We start from the raw sequence: 19,085 nt of genomic DNA, 5'->3' as shown, positions 1-19,085 counted from the left end.
AACGAAATCAGAACTTCCGGGGATGAGAACCAGACATCAGTAATTGTTCACACTCCTGAGATGATTCCAAGATGTAGCTAATCTGATATAGAGAATTTTCTAGAGCAGTGCCTCTCAAAGTGTGGTCCCGGGATCGGCAGCAAACACATCACCTGGGAACTTGTTAGAAATGCACATTTCTAGGCCCTGCCACAGACCAACTGAATCAGAAACTCTGGGCCCTTCAATACGTTTTAACAAGCCTTCCAGGTAATTCTGAAGCATATTAAACTTTGAGGATCTCTATTCTAAGAGTGTGCAGGACTGCAGGGCCAGGTGCTGCAGATTCTTTCCTGAGGTCCCCATACCCCCATTAGATTCACTCTGGCCAGGGGAGATGGAGATTCTGAAGCATTGTGGACAGATGGCCCTTCCCCGCAGACCCATAAGCAGAGATCAGCAAAGGCTGTCACTTTTTTTTTAGGTGAGGAGATCAGCCCTGTGCTAACATCTGCCAATCCTCCTCTTTTTTAGCTGAGGAAGACTGGCCCTGGGCTAACATCCATGCCCATCTTCCTCCACTTTATATGGGACGCCGCCACAGCATGGCTTACCAAGCAGTGCGTTGGTGCACACCCGGGATCCGAACCGGTGAACCCCGGGCCGCCACAGTGGAGCGTGCGCACTTAACTGCTTGCCCCACCGGGCCGGCCCCCAAAGGCTGTCACTTTTAAACAGGGCTGATCTAAAGGCTCAGGGGTAAATTTGGGGAAACAGTTATGTGACCTGGGGTAACTGGGCCGTCAGAAAGAACCTGCCAGGTGTGCAGACTCTTTGATGTGAGGGAGAAGACAGACTCAGAGAGCAGCTGAGGGAGGGACTGGGCTCCAGAGACACAAACGGAGCCCTGGAGCCCTGAGTTGTGACAAGGAGAGGCCCAGAGCCCTGAGTTGTGACAAGGAGAGACCCAGAGAGAGGAAGAGACATAAGCAGATCTCAGACAGCAAGCCAGAGAGCGAGCCAGGGAGAAAGCGTGACCTGGAGACAGTGGGAGAGGGGCAGAGACAGGAGGAATGGCCCTCCCACAGGGCTGGTTCTTTGTGCATCCACCTCTGGGTAACTAAGAGAAGCACTGACCTCACAGCTAAGCCCTCACAGGGCTTCTTCCTCGGTGTCACGATGAAGCCCAGCTCTGAGCACAGACAGGGTAGATGGGGCCCCTGGTGGCACTCTTCCTTAATTAGCCCTTCCTTAATTCTCCTGCGTGCAAGGAGACTGCCCACGCTGTTCCCCTGCCAGATGGCCTCTCCCCCAGCTGTTGGCAGGCCACATGCCCCTCAGCCTGCACCTCTCAGCCAAAGGGAAGGAGGCCTTGGCTGACCCCAGTTCCAAGACATACTAGGGGCTCCTCTCGCTTACCTGGCAGGATCTTTTACAGCAATGAGTCCCCACCAGGGCAGGGAGCCTGGCTGCCCACCCTAGTCAGGGGTTGTCACAGCAGGGGGCCAGGGGGGTACTTAGCAAACACCAGACAGAAATAACGACAGTGCCCAGTCCCCGGCCCTGACGGTGAGCCCCATGCTAAGTGCCTCCTGGGCATCTTTCACATCCTCACAGGCGCCTTGTGGTGTGAGTGTGAGGCCTGGGAAGGGGAGGCCACTCGCCTAAGATGCCACGGCCACTCAGGCATCACCTGTGTGGAAGGCTGGGGCCTTCAGCAGCCACATTGCTTGGGTGTCAATGACTGATGTTCTCCGAGGGGTCTGGTGACGGAGAGGGCTCTTCTCCTCCTGGGATCCCGTGATGAGGGAGTGACAGGGCCGGGGCTGGGCCCGGTTACTACCTGGATAGGGAACACAAGCTCTGTCCCCAAAACCCAGCAGCTCTCATCCTCCAACTGCCCAGGTGTTCGACAATCACCCCCCAAGGACAGATCCTGATAATATGCTTTTAATTACACTTTTTCCAAAAGTATCTCCTTTCCCAGTTAAAATAAAAAAGACGAGGCGTGATGAAGATGCTCTGCCCCCAAGTGGGGCGGCGACCCCGGTGCTGGGGGGCTGGGCCAGGCCTCCTCCCGTGCCTTCCTGGACCGTCCCGGCTCTGGGCCGACGGCAGGGTGGCTGTCCCTGCCAGAACCCCCCAGCCCTGACCCGGCCCCTTCAGAAGGGCAGGGCCCTGTGTCCTGTTAGCGGGCAGCCGCCCAGCTTGTGGCCCCTCAGGTCGACATGATGCCGCTCTTCTCGCCCTTGACCTTGAGGAACTCGGCCATGCTGGAGAAATACTTCTGGTTGGCCTCGGCCACCTTCTTCTCGGCTGCTTGTGGGTTCACAATCTCCAGGCCCTGGGCAGGTGAGGGAGAGGAGATGATGGGGTGGGGACACGTTGGCCTGGCCCCTAATACAGCCGCCCCCACCCAGTAAGAGAAGCTTGAAATCCCCACTGGCCCGTCTCAATGGTCCTCAGGCCCTGGGCGGGCGTGAGAATAGGTTTCCAATCCCCAAATCTCCCCCACCTTGGGAGATTCTGACTTGGTGGGTCTGCGGGGAGGGCAGAGGGGAGGACCCGGGCATCAGAATTTTGAATGAGGTCCCTAGGTGATTTTAAAAACAATAACATTCGAGAACACCTGATTCCGTTTGGTTTCTGAGTAAGGAAACTGAGCCCGTTTTACCAGCAAATCACACCAACCCCACCGATGACATAATGACCAGCTCTGGGGGCCAACACATGGCTGGCCCTGTTCTAAATATCTTAAAAGCAGAAATTCTCATCTTGCTGAGGCCTTCCCTGGTGGCTCCCTATCTCCCTTCCTTCCTCCTCAGCACTTCTACCTTCCAGCTCCCTATGTACCTCACTTATTTATCTGTCCCCTGTGCCCCATGAGCTCGATGAAGACGAGACTTACTGTCTCTCGTAAGTGGCTTCATCCCCAGCACCTACAACAGTGCTCAGAACTCAGCAGGCACTCAGTTCCTGCTGACGGACTCATGCGCTCAGTTATTCCTCATGATACCACGGGACACAATAGCCCCATTTTGTGGGTGAGTAAACCGAGGCAGACAGACACAGTTGAGTTGTGTCCTCGCTCCATCCTGTGCAGTGGTGGCTGGGCTCGGACCTCGACTTCCCAGCCCACCTAACTGTGAGCTTCCTTGCATGGGGTTGGAGTTTGCCACAGCCATGCTCTGATTTGGAAAGCGAGGAACTGGGGCCTCAGGGAGGGGCTGAGCCCGCTCAAGGTCACGGAGAGGACCTGGTCACTTGGACACAGTCCCAGCCCCATTCTAAAGCCAGCTGGTGCTTGTGGCCACGACTGTTTCCCGCCTGTCCCTGCCCACCTCACTGGGTACCAGGAACCGTGCTACACCCTTTAGGGGCCTCATCGAGGTGCGGTCCGTGATAGCCCTGTGAGGGGCTCTGTCGTGCGCCTGTTTCGTAGGTGAAGAAGCGGAAGCCCAGGGAAGGGAAGGGGCTTTCCCAGGCCCACTCAGAGAGCTGGGAGCAGAGCTGGCCTGGAACTGGGCCCCTGGACTGCAGTGGGGCACGGGGGGCCGGGCAGGTACCTGGAGCGGGGTGAAGGCCACGCTGGAGGCGGTCCCCGAGGAGCGGTCGCGGATGGTGGACTTCCCGCCGTATACCACGCTCTGCTTCTGCAGGGTACGCTGTGGGGCGGGGAGGGGAGGAGAGATCCGAGCTATGACCTGGGCTCTCCTACCTGTGTCCACCTCACCCCCAGCCCACGCGGGCCCCGCCCGTACCTGCAGCGTCTTGGAGATCCTGGCTTTGGTGGCCTCGTTCACCTGCGTCTGCCGCACACGCCCGCTGCCCGACTTGCCCAGGTGGCCCAGGCTGAAGCCCAGGTCCTCCTGGTAGGCATCCTCCTCGATCTGGGGGGAGGGGAAGGCGTGCTGGAGTCAGCCCCTTGATCGGCTGGAAGCCCAGGCGTTCACCCCATCAGCTGGGCCTGTGGACACCTACTCAGGTACCTACTGAGGTACCCCGGGGCTGCTTGTGCACCGGGTGATGCTGGGGACCCGGCTAGGAGTCAGGTCCTGCTACCGCTCCCTGAGCTGACTGTGTGTGTGTGTGGTCAAGAACTCTAGGGCCGGCCCCGTGGCGTAGCAGTTAAGCGCACGCGTTCCACTGCTGGCGGCCCAGGTTCGGATCCCGGGCGCACACCGACGCACCACTTGTCAGGCCATACTGTGGTGGCATCCCATATAAAGTGGAGGAAGATCGGCACAGATGTTAGCTCAGGGCCCGTCTTCCTCAGCAAAAAGAGGAGGATTGGCGTGGATGTTAGCTCAGGGCTGATCTTCCTCACAAAAAAAAAAAAAAAAGAACTCTAACAGGTTTCATGGATGAAATGGCATTTGAGCTAGTTCTTGCAGGACTAGTAGGACGCTGCTCGGATGAGAGACTGGCAGGGTGAGGCCTGGGGAAGGGCAGTACAGCAGAGCAGACTGTGGGAAGGGCAGTGGGGAGGGACGAGCCAGGGAGGCCTGCAGGGGCCCGTTCCTGACCTGCCTCGGGTGCCCTGGCAGGAGGCTGGGTTGATGGGGAGCTGCAGGGCGAGGGGAGCTGGCACAGAGTGCTGGGTAGATCCCTTTGGGGCTGACTGGATGGGGCGAGGGAGACTGGAGGCCAGGGGACCAGGGAGGAGGCTGGGCTGGTGCCCATATCCGAGCCAGAGCTACAGCCATAGGATGGAGAGGAAAGAATGCAGCAGGAGACAGAGGGGCAGGGCTTGGTGAGGAAGAGGACCCCCAAGCTTCCACAGCTGGGGGACCCCAGTCTGACCTCTCCGAAGCTCATGCGGTTGGCCTGCTTCCGAATCTCCGTCAGCCCCAGGCGCTCCTTCATCTTGCGGTACCTGGGGATGGGGGGCAGGGGCACGCGGGGGTCAGCTGCGCGGGTGCGAGCCTCTTCGCTCCCCTGCCCGCCCCTGCTGGCCCCCTGGGCCCCACCTGCGGCCGCCTCGCTTCTTGCGCTGCCCGTCGAGGGGTGCGGGCAGTGGCTTCACCTGCTTCACGGGCGGCGGCTCCTGCCACTTGTCGAACTTGCGCTCGATCTCATCCTTCAGCTCGTAGCCCACCTAGGAAGGGGCGAGGGGAGGTGCTGCAGCTGCTCCCGTGGGCAGCCACCCAGGCCTCGCCTGTCTGTCCGTCGGTCCGTCCATCTGTCTGAGCAGAGCACCTAGCCTGGGGCTCACCCCTTCCTCCTGGGGCCTCCCCTGTACTCGGGCCCTGAGGGTCCCGTCTGCTCTTGGCTCTCCAGGTTTAAGATCCACCTGCGACCTGATGACCCCAGACTTGTATCTCGGGCTCAGACTATCCTTGGAACGCTGCACCCCACAGACAACTGTCCCCTTATGTGGATGTGAACAGCCCCTCAAATGCAACAGGGCAAACAGAACTCCTGCTCCCCCTCAACCTTCCGCCCTAGCTCTCCACAGGTCAGTAACTGGGGACGGCCAGGAGTCGGTCAGCCTCGACTCTGTTGTTTGTCTCACCCTGCAAATCCCACCAGGCTCTGCCTTCAGAAAAGACCCTAAATCAGCCCCTTTCTCAGCACCTCCGCTAAAGCCAAGTTCTCCCCAGGGTGCACAAGGCTCTACATGATCTGCCCCCGTCCCACCAGCCTCCTCTTCCCAGGCTCACTGCACTCTTCACTCTGCACTCTCACTGCCTCAGGGCCTTTGCACTGACTGTTCCCTCTGCTTGGGACACTCTTCCCCCAGGAACCCACATGATTTGCTAACTCCACTCAGGTCCACGTTACAGCCTCACCTCCTCACAGAAGCCCTCCCTGAGGTTAACCTCCCTTGCCACTCAAATGCCCTTCATTTCTCTTCTTAGCATTTATTTACTCAGCACCACTGGACACACTACGGATTTACCTGCTACTGTCTCCTCGCCCTGCCCCCAACTAGAATGTAAATGCCCCAGAGGCAGGGCTTTTGTCTGTGCTGTTCACTGCTGTACCCCCAGCATCTAGAGAGAAGGGGAGAGAAACTGAAGCCCTGAACACTGTGCCAGGCTGGGTGCTCCGACAACAATGCACAGGACAGAAAACATATCTACTGTCACGGAATAGGTCCGCTGAGGAAGGCCGAGGTTAACAATGTCACTTGAATGACAACAAGGGCTGGTAGAGGGGACAGATCCCAGTACAGCAGGCAAAATAATGCCCCCTCCCCCCAGATGTCCACATCCGAATCTCTGGTCCCTGTGAATATGTCACCTGACATGACAAAAGTGACTTTGCAGATGTGGTTAGGTTAAGGCTCCTGAGATGCGGAGAGCATCTTAGATTATCAATGTGGGCCCAGTGTCATCGCCAGGTCCTTCAAAGAGTCAGACAAGGAGATGTGAAGACAGAAGCAGAGTCAGAGAGAGATGGGAGATGCTACATTGCTGGCTTTGCAGACGGAGGAAGGGGGCACAAGCCAAGGGACGGAGGTGCCTCTAGAAGCTGGGAAAGGCAAGGGAACAAATCTTCTCCTGGAGCCTCCAGAAGGAATGAACTCTGCCAACACCTTGATTTTAACCCAGTAAACCCATTTCGGACTTCTGACCTATAGAACTGTAAGATGATACACCTCTGTTGCTTTAAGCCACTAGGTTTGTGGTAATTTGTTATAGCAGCAGCGACAGGAAACTGACACAGCAGGTGAGAGGAAGGCTGACCTTGGTGGGCCCACAGACAGACACACCCGCCCCCGCCCTGTTAGGACAGAGCTCATGGGTAGTGGGTCCCCTGACGATGGCTCTCCCTTGGACAGACCACAGACCCACAGGGACAGACACCCAGCCGTCCCTCACCTTCCCCTCCGTGCTCTCGTGGAAACTGTCCACACGGGCTGCCAGCGTGCACTTGGCGGCCACCAGCCGGGCCGCTTTCCGTCGGAGATCCTGGAGTGATGGAAAGGGAGGCGGGGTCACTGTGAGGAGTTGGTGATCACTGAGGCTGAGCGTTTCCACAACTCCAGCCACACCATCTCGATTCCTGCCTGCCAGCATCTCAGTGTTCCTGCTGTGCATTCCTGTGATAACGTGGTCTAGTAGTGAATTATCATCGTCAACGTTTTCTGTTAACTTACTTTTCAAAAAACTTAAACCAAACGGTTTGCATAAACAACTTAATTGTACTACTACAGACGAAAGACTACCAAATACTAAAAATAAATATGTTATGATTAAAATAGAAAATATCCACCTGTGTGTGACTGAAAATCGTGTTATGTGCCACAAAAGGAAGGTGGCTCATGTTCTGGGAAACACCAAGATGGTACATGTAAAACCCACAGCCACAACTCACTACTACTACTACTACTACTAACTACTACTACCACTACCACTACTACTAAAATGAGCAGCAGCTACGTGTAGCGAAGAATTTAACCTTGCCCTAAGAGTTCTGACCTTGGCCCTCGGCTCCTGGGCGGTGACCTTTGTTGGCCTGGGGTCAGACAGTAACCATGTGATTTAGGGTGGGGTCTTTGGGTTGGGGGTTCTCAATCAACCTGGAGACGGAGATCAGCCACCTGGGCCACTCAGCCACGTCTACATAACCGAGCCCCAATAAAGACTCTGAACAGCAAGAGCCGGCTGGGCTTCCCCGGCTGGCGATTCTCTATGCACCGTCACGTGTGGATGCCGGGAGAGTAACGTGTCCGGACTCCATGGGGACAGGACGACTGGCAGGGCCATGTTTGGTATTTCCGGACCCTGCCTCTCGCGCGTCCTCCCTTGGCTGATGTTACTCTGGGTCCCCTTGCTGTGATAAACTGTCACCCCGAGGGGATCAGCTCTCAGTGAGTTCTGAGTCCGTCTAGTGGGTTACTACACCTGAGGGTCATTTTGGGAACCCCCAGACTCATAGGGAAACACATCCCTTGTTAGATGTGAGGCCTGACTTGTAAGTGTTTCGGGTGGATGAGTTCTGTTCTCCCCAGGTTACGGATGGGCAGACCGAGGCACAGAGCGCATGCTTCTTGCCTGAGGTCACCCAACTGCCGTGGTGCTGCCAGAATCCCAACCCCGGGGCATCTGCTCCAGCGCCCTCGTTCTTATGCCCCGTGCAACCCAGTCCTCCAGGCTCCTAACCACTGTCCTCAGCTGTGACCAATGGGAACTGAGAAGTGAAGGGGCAATCCGCTCAGGCTCACACGGCCCTCTGAGACAAGGCTATTTCCAGCACAGCAGCAGGCTCCATCCTCGGGGAGCTGGGGGCCGAGGGTGACCACGCGGGGTGGAGGGGGCTCACCGGGGGCAGGGACTGCACGATGTCGCTGTGGTAGATGTAGCCGGTGTGGGGCAGCACAGAGGTGGACGAGAAGCCAGACAGCGTCTTGCGCTGGGCCCCGAGCAGCATGATGTTGCAGGCGGGCATCTTGGAGAGGTTGGTCAGGCCTCCGGCCACCCCTGCAGTGGGAGGGAGGGAGGGAGCGGGGAGGAGGTCAGAAAAAACACGGGGCATTTGTTTGGGGGCTCACCGTGTGCCGCGCACCTTTACATGAGTTTCTGGTTGGATCCCTGACGTGGCCCTGCCAGGGAAGGCCATGTCTCATTTCAGATGGTGATTCAGAGGAGGCTCAGAGAGGCGAAGCAACCTGCCCGAGGGTGCACAGTGAGCAAATCGCCCAATAGGAACCTGACCCGAGAGTCTGCAAAGCTGCACAGCCCCTGCGCTGGGGATCATGACCTGTGTGTTTTAGAACAGCTTTCACCTCACCAGGAGCGCCACAACAAGAGGGCCTGGGTGTGAACACCCCTGGGTTCCCATGAGTCTGTCTGCAGGCACAGGGGAGGGCAGGAGGAGCTATGCGTAAATACTTCCACCTCTGATGGCGTCTGCTGGGTGCCAGGCCCTGTGCTGGGTGTTCATAAGGATTAGGTAAACTGTCTCATCAGACCAACAAATCTTTAAAACAAGCCTCCAACACAGATGTCTAACCAACAAGGGAGCAGAAGAGCGGCCTTGCATAGACCCTTGTGTAATCTCTGAAACCTGCGACCGTGGTGGCTGATAGAGCCAAAGAGACTTGGCAGATACGATTAAGTTCAAGACCTTGAGGTGGGGAGATTATCCTGGAGCATCCGGGCAGGCTCAATGTAACCACAAGAGTCCTTAAAAGTGGAAGAAAAAAGCAGAGTCAGGGGCCAGCCCCGATGAGCCAGTGGTTAAGTTTGGCGTGCTCTGCTTCGGGGGTCTGAGTTCAGTGCCTGGGTGTGGAACCACACCACCCGTCTGTCAGTCATGCTGTGGCAGCGGCTCACAAAAAAAAAAAGAGGAAGATTGGCAACAGATGTTAGCCCGGTGAGGCCCACAGTGGGCTTCTGACCTGGAGAACTGTAAGATGCTAAATTGTGTTGTTTAAGCTACTTGGTTTGTGGTCATTTGTTACAGCAGCTGTAGGAAACCAGCACACCCCCCAATCACCACTGGGGAAACTAAGGCACCTGAAGTCACTTGTCCAAGGATGTGGGGTCAGTGAGGGAGGGAAGCAGGATCCACACCCTAGTTTTTCCTGCCCTGAAACCACTGCCTCTTTCTATCCGGCAACTCTGCACACACCTGCCCCCAAGGCTGTGTTACGGGCTGAACTGTGTCCCCCAAACTTCATACGCTGGAGTCCTAATCCCCCGTAGCTCAGAATGTGACAGTATCTAGACACAGGGCCTTTAAAGAGGGGATTGGGGTAAAATGACATCATAGGACGGGCCCTGGTCCAATCTGACTGGTGGCCGTATAAGGAGACAAGATTAAGACACAGACAGAAGAACACGTGGGGACACAGGGAGGAGACAGTCATGTGCAAGCCAGGAGGGAGGCCTCAGAAGGAACCAACCTGCCAACACCTCGATCTTGGACTTCCAGCCTCCAGGACTGTGAGAGAATAAATCTCAGTTGTTGAAGCCCCCAGTCCATGGTACTTTGTTACAGTGACCTGGTTGACTAATATAGCTGCTTTACCCAACTCCCCCCAGAAGCGTTTCTCAGTTGAAGGGGCTAAGAGCCCAACGGGGTGCTCAGAGACTGCAGGGAGCCCCTGGGGAGGAGGGGAGCCACCCTTCCATCCTAACACACTGCCAGGACTAGCGTTCCCATCTTCCAGAGAACACTGAGGCTCAGAGAGCCCACTTGATTATTGCTAGGCAGCCTGAGGGTCCGTTGCAGAGCTGGGAGCTGTGGGGACGTTCTGGCCGAGGAGCACCGGCGTCTCCGCCAGCCCCGCCACCTCCTTCCTTTACAGCTGGCTGGCCTCAGCTCTGCCGGGACTCAGGCGCTGACCAGGTCAGGGCTGTCATCCTTCCTCAGGGTCTGTGAGAAAAGCAGGCTGGCTGACCTCTGGGATCTCCGGAGATTTGACAGGGAGAGGGCAAGGGGGATGTGGTACTTGGGCCCTGGGACCAAATCTCCCATTTTATAGGAAAGAGACGTGACTTCCCCAAGGTTGCAAGGCTGCCCGCAGACCCTGGACGGTCACTGCTCGGAGTGCCCCTCCGCCCCGGCCCCGGGGCCTCACCCATGATCTTGGCGGCCGTGGACGCCCCGATGATGATGGAGAGGTTGGGCGCAATGAAGGACATCCGGGACTCCACGTACTCGTAGATGCGGTGCTTGGAGGCGTTCAGCTCCAGTGCCATGTCGCAGGCCTCCTCCAGCCGTTCCAGCTCCTCTTCCGACAGCTGCTGCCTGTGGGGGTGGGGACGTGGCTGGGACCGACTCTGGCCCCTCCTGGTATCCTGTCTGACTGGCGTGGGAGCCGCCGTGTTCCCAGACGTGTGTGCACTTGCGTGTACGTGTGCACACATGTGCGTGTGTGCAGATTCAGGACAATCACAAGTCCCATCTGCATGAGGCCTGGAAGCAAGGGCGGCTGGGAATCGTAGTTCTCGGGTGGCACCACCCTTGCCAGCCTGGCCGGGGCCTTGTCTTGCCCGTTCTGGTCTCCAACATCAGCAGGGCCTTCACACGTGTTCTCTCTCCCTGCAACGCTCTCCCCTGAGCCCCCCGCGGCAGCTCCTCCTCAGCCTTCAGGTCTCAGCCTTGCCAGCGCCCAGTGGTTTCCCTCAGAGCACTGTCACCAGCCGAGGCCAACCGTGCCTATTTACAGCCTCTCCCTTTCACGTCTACTTCCTGCGCTGGACAGCCAGCCCCAGCCCCAGGAGAGGGCACCGTGCCTGTCATTCTCGGTGGCGTGCCCAGCACGTCCCTGGCACACGGAAGGTGCTGCGTAAGTACTTGCTGGATCAAAGCACAAAAAAGGCCAACTGTTATCATCACCATTTTACAGAGGGGACCTGAGGGCCAGAGGGAGAAGGGGACTGGCCTGAGGCCGCAGAGCCCACAACCGGTCAAGTCTCCTGCATTCCAAACCCAAGCTATGTCCCCTTCCCTCACTCTGTCACAGGGGAGGGACTATGGAGCCCACTGAAGAGGCCCCGTCACTGAGGCTGACGTACTCAAGGTCACCCCTTGGCCGTGGCAAGCTAAGGGCCTACTTGTTCTCCCACTAGAGAGCTTAGTCCCTGCCTGAGGCTGAGTTGTCACCTCCTCCTGGAAGCCACCCTACTCCAGGTAGGTGCCCCTCCTCTGTGCCCCACGCCACTCGGTGCCCCCTCTGCATCCCAACACTCAGCCTTTGACCTGTGCCCACACCTGCTTCCTCCCAGACAGGAGCTCTGGCAGGGCGTGGCCCCCTCTGCTTTGCTAAGTTCTGTAACCCCCGTCCTCAGAACAGTGCCCAGTGCTCTGTCAATGTTTGTTCAGTGAACAGGATGCCAGCCTGTGGGAAGTCTCCATCCCACAGGACTCTGCTCTGGGGTTTAAAGATGCTTGCTTCTCTTAGGCAGGGCACAGAAGCCAGAGGAGCAGGTGGGGAGCAAGGGAGCCAAGACAAAGTCCCTGCCTTCACAGATGCTTTCACTCTAGTGAAGGGATGACACACCAGAGACAAACACTTGTAATTACGGGCTCGCCCTCTGCCTCACCCTTCAAGACTACAGGCTCCTGGGGGGAAGGCTGGCTTCCTCAGTGACTGAGGACCCCTGAGCCCAGTATGGTGCCTGGCTTGCAGGAGGCACTTGTCAAATAGGTGTGGAATTGAAATGAACTCTCCTCCTGAGACTGACACCTGTGCCACTGGGACCCTGAGATCGTCATGTGCTGTTAGCTTGGCCTGAAGTGGGCCGCAGTGCGCTCTCCCCGCCGTGTACGCACCCCTGGGTGGTGGAGGCGGTGACGCTGACGACCATGATGGTGGCGTTGGTCAGGATCTGCTGCAGGTTCTCATTATTCTTGCACTTGTCCAGGCTGTTGCCCAGCTCCTGTGGGCGAGAAGGCAGGAGATGTGAGGCACGGGACCCAGGAAGGCTCCAGCCTCTCTCCTGACCCTGCACCCACTCAAGGCTCTTCTGGGGAAGCTGGGAAAGCTGGGGTCTGCATGCAGGGTGCTTCCTGCCTGCTCCCAGCTCCGAGAACCCCACTGCTCAAAGCGCCAGCACCGCCTGCCCTGCGGTGGCTGATCTGGAAGTGGACCCGAGCAGAATGACCACCCAGGGAGGACCCGCTGTCCCCACAGGCCTGCTGACCACGTGGCTTCCCTGCACGGATGTCCCCTGCTGCCGCCTCCCCTTCTCCTGGACTCACAGGAGCCTCCTCGCTGGTGTCTGCCTTCACTTGCGCCCGACCCTCCTGGCTTTCCCATAAGACTCAACACCTTAGAGGTCAGATGTGATCGACCTCCTCCACTTTGCCTCCTCACTCCTTCCTTTCTCGTTCCCTAAACACACCAGGGCTCATCACGGCCTCGGGGTCTCCGCAAATAGGACTTCTTCTCCCAAATCTCTGCGTGGCTGCCCCTTCGTCAGCCTTCAGATCGACTCAAACACCACCTGCTCTGACCCCCACTGGAGAAGCGCTGGTGAGGGCAGTGGGGCACCCCCCTCATCTCCCTCCCCTGCTCCCTTGGCCTCAACAAGCTCCAGGCCCCTCTATGGAGACCCGCTCTGGGGAAAGCAGGGAGTAGCGGGTGCGGGGAGGAGCCCTGAGGATGTTATTTCCAGACTCCATCCCTCCTGCGCTGGGCAGACCCCGCTCCAGTATCTGTAGACCCCGAGAGGGTGAGGAAGGCAGCTGGGGCCTCCAGCACTGCTCACTCCAGTTCATTCACCTGCTCCCTCTGCCCATCCCATCTCCGGCCAAAAGCTGAGCAAGGGGAGCCTCTCCCCTTAGACCTGGGGTCCGAGAGCAGGGCCCTGTCCCCCTCTGCACTAGTGGCGTTGAGAAGCCTCAGTTCTTGCCGAGCCCCCACTTGTCTCCACTTGCCTTGACCGTGCGGATGTAATCCAGCGCGTTGGGGACCAGGGACTCCAACTCGGGGAATCGCTTCGAGTACTTATCCCGGATGAACTTATGGATGATGTCTGAGGAGGACAGAGGGGGAATGTCCGAGGAGGCGCAGGCAGACCGCTGGCCCCAACATCCATTTCTCCTTCTTCCTTTAGTAACCGAACCCCGCAACTTTAGTTGGGCTCACAGACACCCAGCATACAGGCTATGTTTCTTGGCTGCCCTTACTCCTGGGTGAGGCCACAGGAGTAGTTCTGGTCTCTACGATGTGAGCCGAAGTGACATGTGCAACTCCAGGTCACCCCCTTAAAGAAGAGACCTGTGCCCTCCTCTTCTCTCCCCCATTTTGCTGGTGGGATGTGGAGGTGATGGCTGGAGATGGGCAGTCACCTTGCACCATGAAACAGGTGGCAGATCAACAAGACAGAAAGAGCCTGGGCACTAGAGGCTGCTACACCAGGCCTGGATTCCTCATCAGACTTTCACATGAGAGGAACCTACACTTCCTTCTTTTTTTTTTTTTTTTTTTTGAGGAAGATCAGCCTTGAGCTAACATCCATGCTAATCCTCCTCTTTTTGCTGAGGAAGACTGGCTCTTAGCTAACATCCACCTCCAAACCTCCTCCTTTTTTTCCCCAAAGCCCCAGCAGATAGCTGCATGTCATAGTTGCACATCCCTCTAGTTGCTGTATGTGGGACGTGGCCTCACCACGGCCGGAGAAGCGGTGTGTCGGCGCGGGCCCGGGGTTCCGAACCCGGGCCGCCAGCAGCGGAGTGCGCGCACCTAACCACTAAGCCACGGGGCCGGCCCTACACTTCCTTCTTATTTAAGCCACTCTGTTACAGCATCTGGACATGGATTCCAGCTAACACGAGAGGCCTGGGGCAAGACCCTGGGAAAGGCCAGTGGGGAGGGCAGCCCAGGATCCTGCCTGTCCCTCTCTGGGGGATGGGAGGAGGGTGTGACGGACGCCAGGCAGGGCCATGTCCACTTGCCCTCTCCAGCACTCACTCAGCTCGTTCTCGATCTCCACAGTTAGGTTGTTGGCGTCCACGATGACCCGGTATTCGGGGGCCGCCTCCACTGGCCCCATCACTGTGCGGGTGAGAAACAGCTTAGTGTGAGTGTGTCTAAGCACCCGCCTCCCGGGCCCCACAGCTGGGGGAGACTGGGGAGGCGGCTGAAGAATTAACGAAGGGAGGGGCTTACGTGTCTGCAAACCTCTCGCCTCTCCCCCTGCAGGCTGTCCTCCAGACCAGTCTTGACTTGACCTCATCTTGCCCTGGCACTAAACCCTCCTGGGGCTCCCACGTCCCTGAGGCTAATGGCCCAGACTGACGTTCGAGGCCTCCTGGAAGCCCCGTGAGGACAAGTACTGTGTCTGTTTCCCGTGGCTGCACCCCTGGTGCCCAGAATAGCGCCTGGCACATCGGAGTTGCTCCATGGATATGTGATGACTCACCAGATCCACAGCCTGGCCTCTCCACCTCCCGAGTCCCATCGTCTTGTCACCACCCCCGTCTTATTACATTCCAGCCACAAAGGACTGATTACAGTGCCCTGAACACTTGGGGCTGCTGCACTTCTCTTGGCCTTTGCACATGCTGTTCCCTCTCCCTGGTATGTCCCTTCCTCACATCTGCTTCTGGAAAACTCCTCTTCAGGCTTTAATAATAATAATAATAATAATAATAATAATAAAAACAACGATGATAGTATTTTCACGTGCAGCAGTCACAGTGGCTGACACGCGCAGAACTTACCGTGCATCAGATCTAAGTGTCTTACAGGTATTAACTCACTTTATCCACATCGCCCAGTGAGGCAGGTGTTAAATTAGACCAATTTTGCAGAGAAAGAAACGGAGGGACATGGCCTGATGTCACAGAGCCAGCAAACGGCAGCCCTGAGATCTGACCCGAGTCTATATTCTTAACCCTGATCCTCAAATCCCTCTACGTCCTGAAGACTCAGGGGGCATCTAGGAGTCCTCCCTCACCTTCCAGGAGGGTCCGAGGTCTCCCCTGTGGTCCATGGCACTCCTGCCACGTCCATCAGGCATGACTGACACCCAGTTTTGAGACGTTTTGTGCCCACCGTCCCCCCAGACACGGGGTGTGACTGGGTCTGACTCAGTCCCTGAGCCTGGCCCAACGTCAGGAAATGTCACTTCTATGGCTCCCCATGGCTCTCTGGATTGAGACGTTCCCCGGCCTGACATTTGAGACCCTGCCAGATCTGGCACCTTCTTCGGCCTCCCTGTCACCCCAGATGTTCGAGGCTTTGCACAGGCAGCTCTCTTTCCCCAGGCACATGTGCCCCAGTTCTTGGCCTGGTGTGTGTATTTATGCTTCAAAGTCCAGTTCAGGTATTGGTGCTTCCCTGACCCCCGAGGCAGGGTCAGCCCACCCTCCTGTGGCTCCAGAGTGTCCTGAGCTCCCTCCATCCCAGCAGGCACCGCCCACCAACAACTGTCTGGGACCTGGCCTGTCTGCTCTGCCAGACCCCACGCATTCTGTGAGCAGGGACCTCGGCTGACCCCACACTGGCCTGGCCCCCAGGGTGCCTCAGGAAAACTTTAAGGAAAGGAAGGAAGGAGCGGGGCTCCCTGACACTGTGCTCTGACTACACCACCCCTGTGCCCGACAACCTCCCGCGGCTTCCTGCTGCTGACAATTCCATTCGAGAGCCCCACCTTGACAAGAGAAGGGGTGGTAACAGGCTCATCTTCTTGGAGCTGGTCTGAATATTCAAGAGAACACCCAACGTTCCCCAAAGTTGGAAGCGAGAAGAGGTTTTAATAATTGAGAAGACTGCTCTGGAAAAGGCTGAGAGGGAGACAGACTCAACTTTCAAAGCTACAGCAGTAAAGACCCCAGGGGCCTAGATGGAGAACAGCGAGGGTGGGTGAGAGCGAGGTGGGGGAGAAGGTACCTTCCGAGGCTTTGGCTTGCTTGCTGATATACTCCTCAATCTTCATCATGATCTCAGCAAACTGTTCGGGAAGGAGAGGGGAGTTAGAACCTAGGACTCTTCAGGAAGAAGAGCCACTTCCTCCTCATGTCACCCCTCTCGGGAGCTTCTATTTACAGCCCGCTCACCATCTTGCTGTCCCACAGCTTGGCAATGCTCTTGACCGAATCCCCGGAAAGATCCAGCTGTGTCTCCTCCTGCACATCCTCGATCGCTGGCTCCTCTTCTTCCTCCCCATAGCTTCCTCCTTCCTCCTCCTCTGCCGCCTCCTCAAGGTCAGCCAGGAGCTCATCTGCCAGAGACATCCCGAGGCCTGTGGGGAGGGAGAGCAGGGTTTCCCCTCGTTACCGGGAGGGGCTTCTCCCCCAGGGGCCTGGTCCTTCCTGATCAACCCCACGAGCATGCAGGCTCCACAAGGACAGGCATTTTCATTTGCTTTGTTCTCCAGCTCCTAACTGTGCCTGGCACACAACAGGTGCTCAATAAAGACCTGCTGAGTTAATCCGTGAACCAACCTCCCAGAACCAGATGCTCTCGTCATCGCTCACATCACCTACCCTTCTCGCACCCACTTCACTGGACAAGACACAGCATGTGCCTCAGGCCACCACCTCGCTGAGACTTAAAAGATACAGCCTCCCCTTGATGAGGTGCGACCTCTCCTCATATCCTTTTTTTCTCTGTAACAGAGACCCCTTCTCCCCAATTGTTGGGCCCCAAATGGGTGACAGACATCCTAAAATACTGATCTCCGCAGCCATCAGGGCAACCAGGTGGGTCCTAAAATGTCTCGTGCTCCCAGGCCAATCACCTCTGGCCACGAGCAGCCTCCTCATCTACCCCAGGCGCTGTACAAATATTAGCATTTTCTGTGAGTCCCTTGAAGTGGCAAAGGTTGGGAAGCACTACTCAACAAGGTACAACCCCCACCACTCTGTCCTCCCCACTGCTTTCTTTCTTTTTTTTCCAATAAGAAACTGCTCCCTCTTCCTGTTCCTCTTCTCTCTCCATAAAACAAATCCCCTTCCTCGTTCCCTCCCCATCCACACCATGCTCCTCTAAAGTACAAAAGCAGAGGCTGCCAACGCCACTGCCCACACAGAGTAAGGGGGAGACATAAGTGAGTGAGGCATCGAGGACTGGGCGATAGGGAGGAGTGGCGCCTGGAGAACTTGAGACTGAGGCCCAGTGTAAAGGAGGAGCCAGTGCTCGGCCTCAGGCACGCCTTGCCGGGGGAACGTGGGCTCCCTGTTGCCAGGTTTTCTCATCTTTTTCACGAGAAGTAAGAAATTCAGATTTTTATGTGGAATCTCTCGGTTTGAAAAGATTCTTTTTTATTATTTAAATGGATAATTTAAATAAAAAACAAAACAAATCACCATAGCACAGACCAAACCAAACAGACTACAGGACAGACAGGGCCCTTGAGCTGCTGGTTTGAGACTCCTGATGTCCAGTTATCTCTGTGAGATCAGTCTCCACTCATATCCTCCTCTATCCCTAAGATGCAACGTCCCCATTATAGTCACTTCCCTTTATGAGACACCGCTTTTCCTTGTAAATGCACCTATATTGTGGCACACACGCCTTTCTCTAAAACTCCCCTCACTCTCATTTTCTCTGAATAGAGGAACTCTTCCTTTCTTTACAGAACATAACCCACTCCCCATATATAAGACTCTAGTATCTCTTCATAGTCTCTCTCCTCTGTTCCCCCAGTAAACTATAAACAAAACTAGGGACGATATCTGTCTGTTCACTGCTATATCCCCACCATTGTCTAGCACACAGTAGGTATTCAAGAAATATTTGGTAAGTGAACGAATGAACAATTTTACCTAATCCTTATACCCACATTATGGTTCTCTTTCTCCAGGTCTCTGAATGTACTATTTTCTTTGTCCCTCAGGTAGGGGCATAAACATTATTTTCTGCAGCACGGATCTTCTCTGACCCCTAGACTAGATCCTATCCTGCCATTATACACCCTATGAGCCACTAAGTTTGCCTCAACACTTAAGATTCTCTGTATTTCTAACATTTGTTTAATACCCATTCCCCTCATTAAGCTGAAATTTCTGTGAGAAGAGGGACCACGTCCGTTTTGGTCATTGCTCACTATCCCCAACGCCCAGCGCAGCCCCTGGCACGCAGTAGGCACGATGACCTCGCTTGATTCGGCCAAGCTCTCCAGCCGCACCTCTGCCACCATCCCCCTTGCCCACGGGTCTTTCTCACTCACCTTTCGCTTACCAACTTCTTCCCCTCCCTTCTTCCTGGCTCAACACCTCCTTAGCCTTCAGTCTCGTCTCTTATTCCAGCTCCCTGACGCACGCACCCCGCTCCAGACTACATAGGTTGCTTGGTGACACACCCCCCGCACGCCCTGTGTGCACCCTAAGGCGCTTCACGCATTTGTGATTATTTAAGCAATTACCTAGTTAAGCCTGTCTCCCCAGGCACCAGGCAAAGCGCTAAGAGGACAAGGAACAATTTTTGCTCCTGCCATCTCCCCAGATCCGTGACACTGTAGGACCATATAAGCTCTTTGGGGAGTCAGTCTATGAAGGCCCGCCTTTCTCCTTCCACACTTCCTCCCCCAGAACCAAGAATCCGGCCTCCTGCCCGTCCCTCGTCTCCATCACACTCACCTCTTCCCTCCTCTCACGACGGTGTCTAAGAAACCAGCTTCCCTACCGCGGTGGACGCTCACTGATGACGTCTCACATTCGCGCCGTTACGGAGGCAAAGCTGCGCTCTGATTGGTCCT

General features: G+C 56.4%; 1 protein-coding gene across 1 annotated transcript; it reads right to left on the bottom strand.

The window, feature by feature from the left end:
• Window positions 1-1,913: 1,913 nt before the first annotated feature.
• On the bottom strand, window positions 1,914-19,040 carry PRPF31 (pre-mRNA processing factor 31). The gene is made up of 14 exons (XM_058530195.1): window positions 18,967-19,040; window positions 16,444-16,628; window positions 16,277-16,337; window positions 14,354-14,437; window positions 13,318-13,415; window positions 12,211-12,317; window positions 10,514-10,683; window positions 8,251-8,408; window positions 6,807-6,896; window positions 4,950-5,077; window positions 4,783-4,855; window positions 3,741-3,869; window positions 3,546-3,644; window positions 1,914-2,323 (listed from the first exon to the last, which is right to left on the bottom strand). Exons 2-14 carry the CDS (start codon window positions 16,618-16,620, stop codon window positions 2,198-2,200), a joined length of 1,500 nt encoding a protein of 499 aa, XP_058386178.1. The 5' UTR covers window positions 16,621-16,628; window positions 18,967-19,040; the 3' UTR covers window positions 1,914-2,197.
• Between the last annotated feature and the right edge of the window lie 45 nt (window positions 19,041-19,085).

Source organism: Diceros bicornis, chromosome 34 (assembly GCF_020826845.1).
Source record: "Diceros bicornis minor isolate mBicDic1 chromosome 34, mDicBic1.mat.cur, whole genome shotgun sequence".
NCBI classification, from domain to species: Eukaryota; Metazoa; Chordata; class Mammalia; order Perissodactyla; family Rhinocerotidae; genus Diceros; species Diceros bicornis.
Note: the sequence above shows the minus strand (reverse complement) of the source record. Positions and strands in the feature narration are given on the sequence as shown.

Bases quoted from the DNA above. Each gene is read 5' to 3' on its own strand.
- PRPF31 (XM_058530195.1), bottom strand. From the start codon at position 16,620: ATGTCTCTGGCAGATGAGCTCCTGGCTGACCTTGAGGAGGCGGCAGAG. The intron at 3,870-4,782 runs GTCAGACTGGGG...CCCTCCCCCCAG, and splicing joins ACCGCATGAGCTTCGGAGAG to ATCGAGGAGGATGCCTACCA. The intron at 2,324-3,545 runs GTACCTGCCCGG...TCACCTGCCCAG, and splicing joins TGGCCTTCACCCCGCTCCAG to GGCCTGGAGATTGTGAACCC.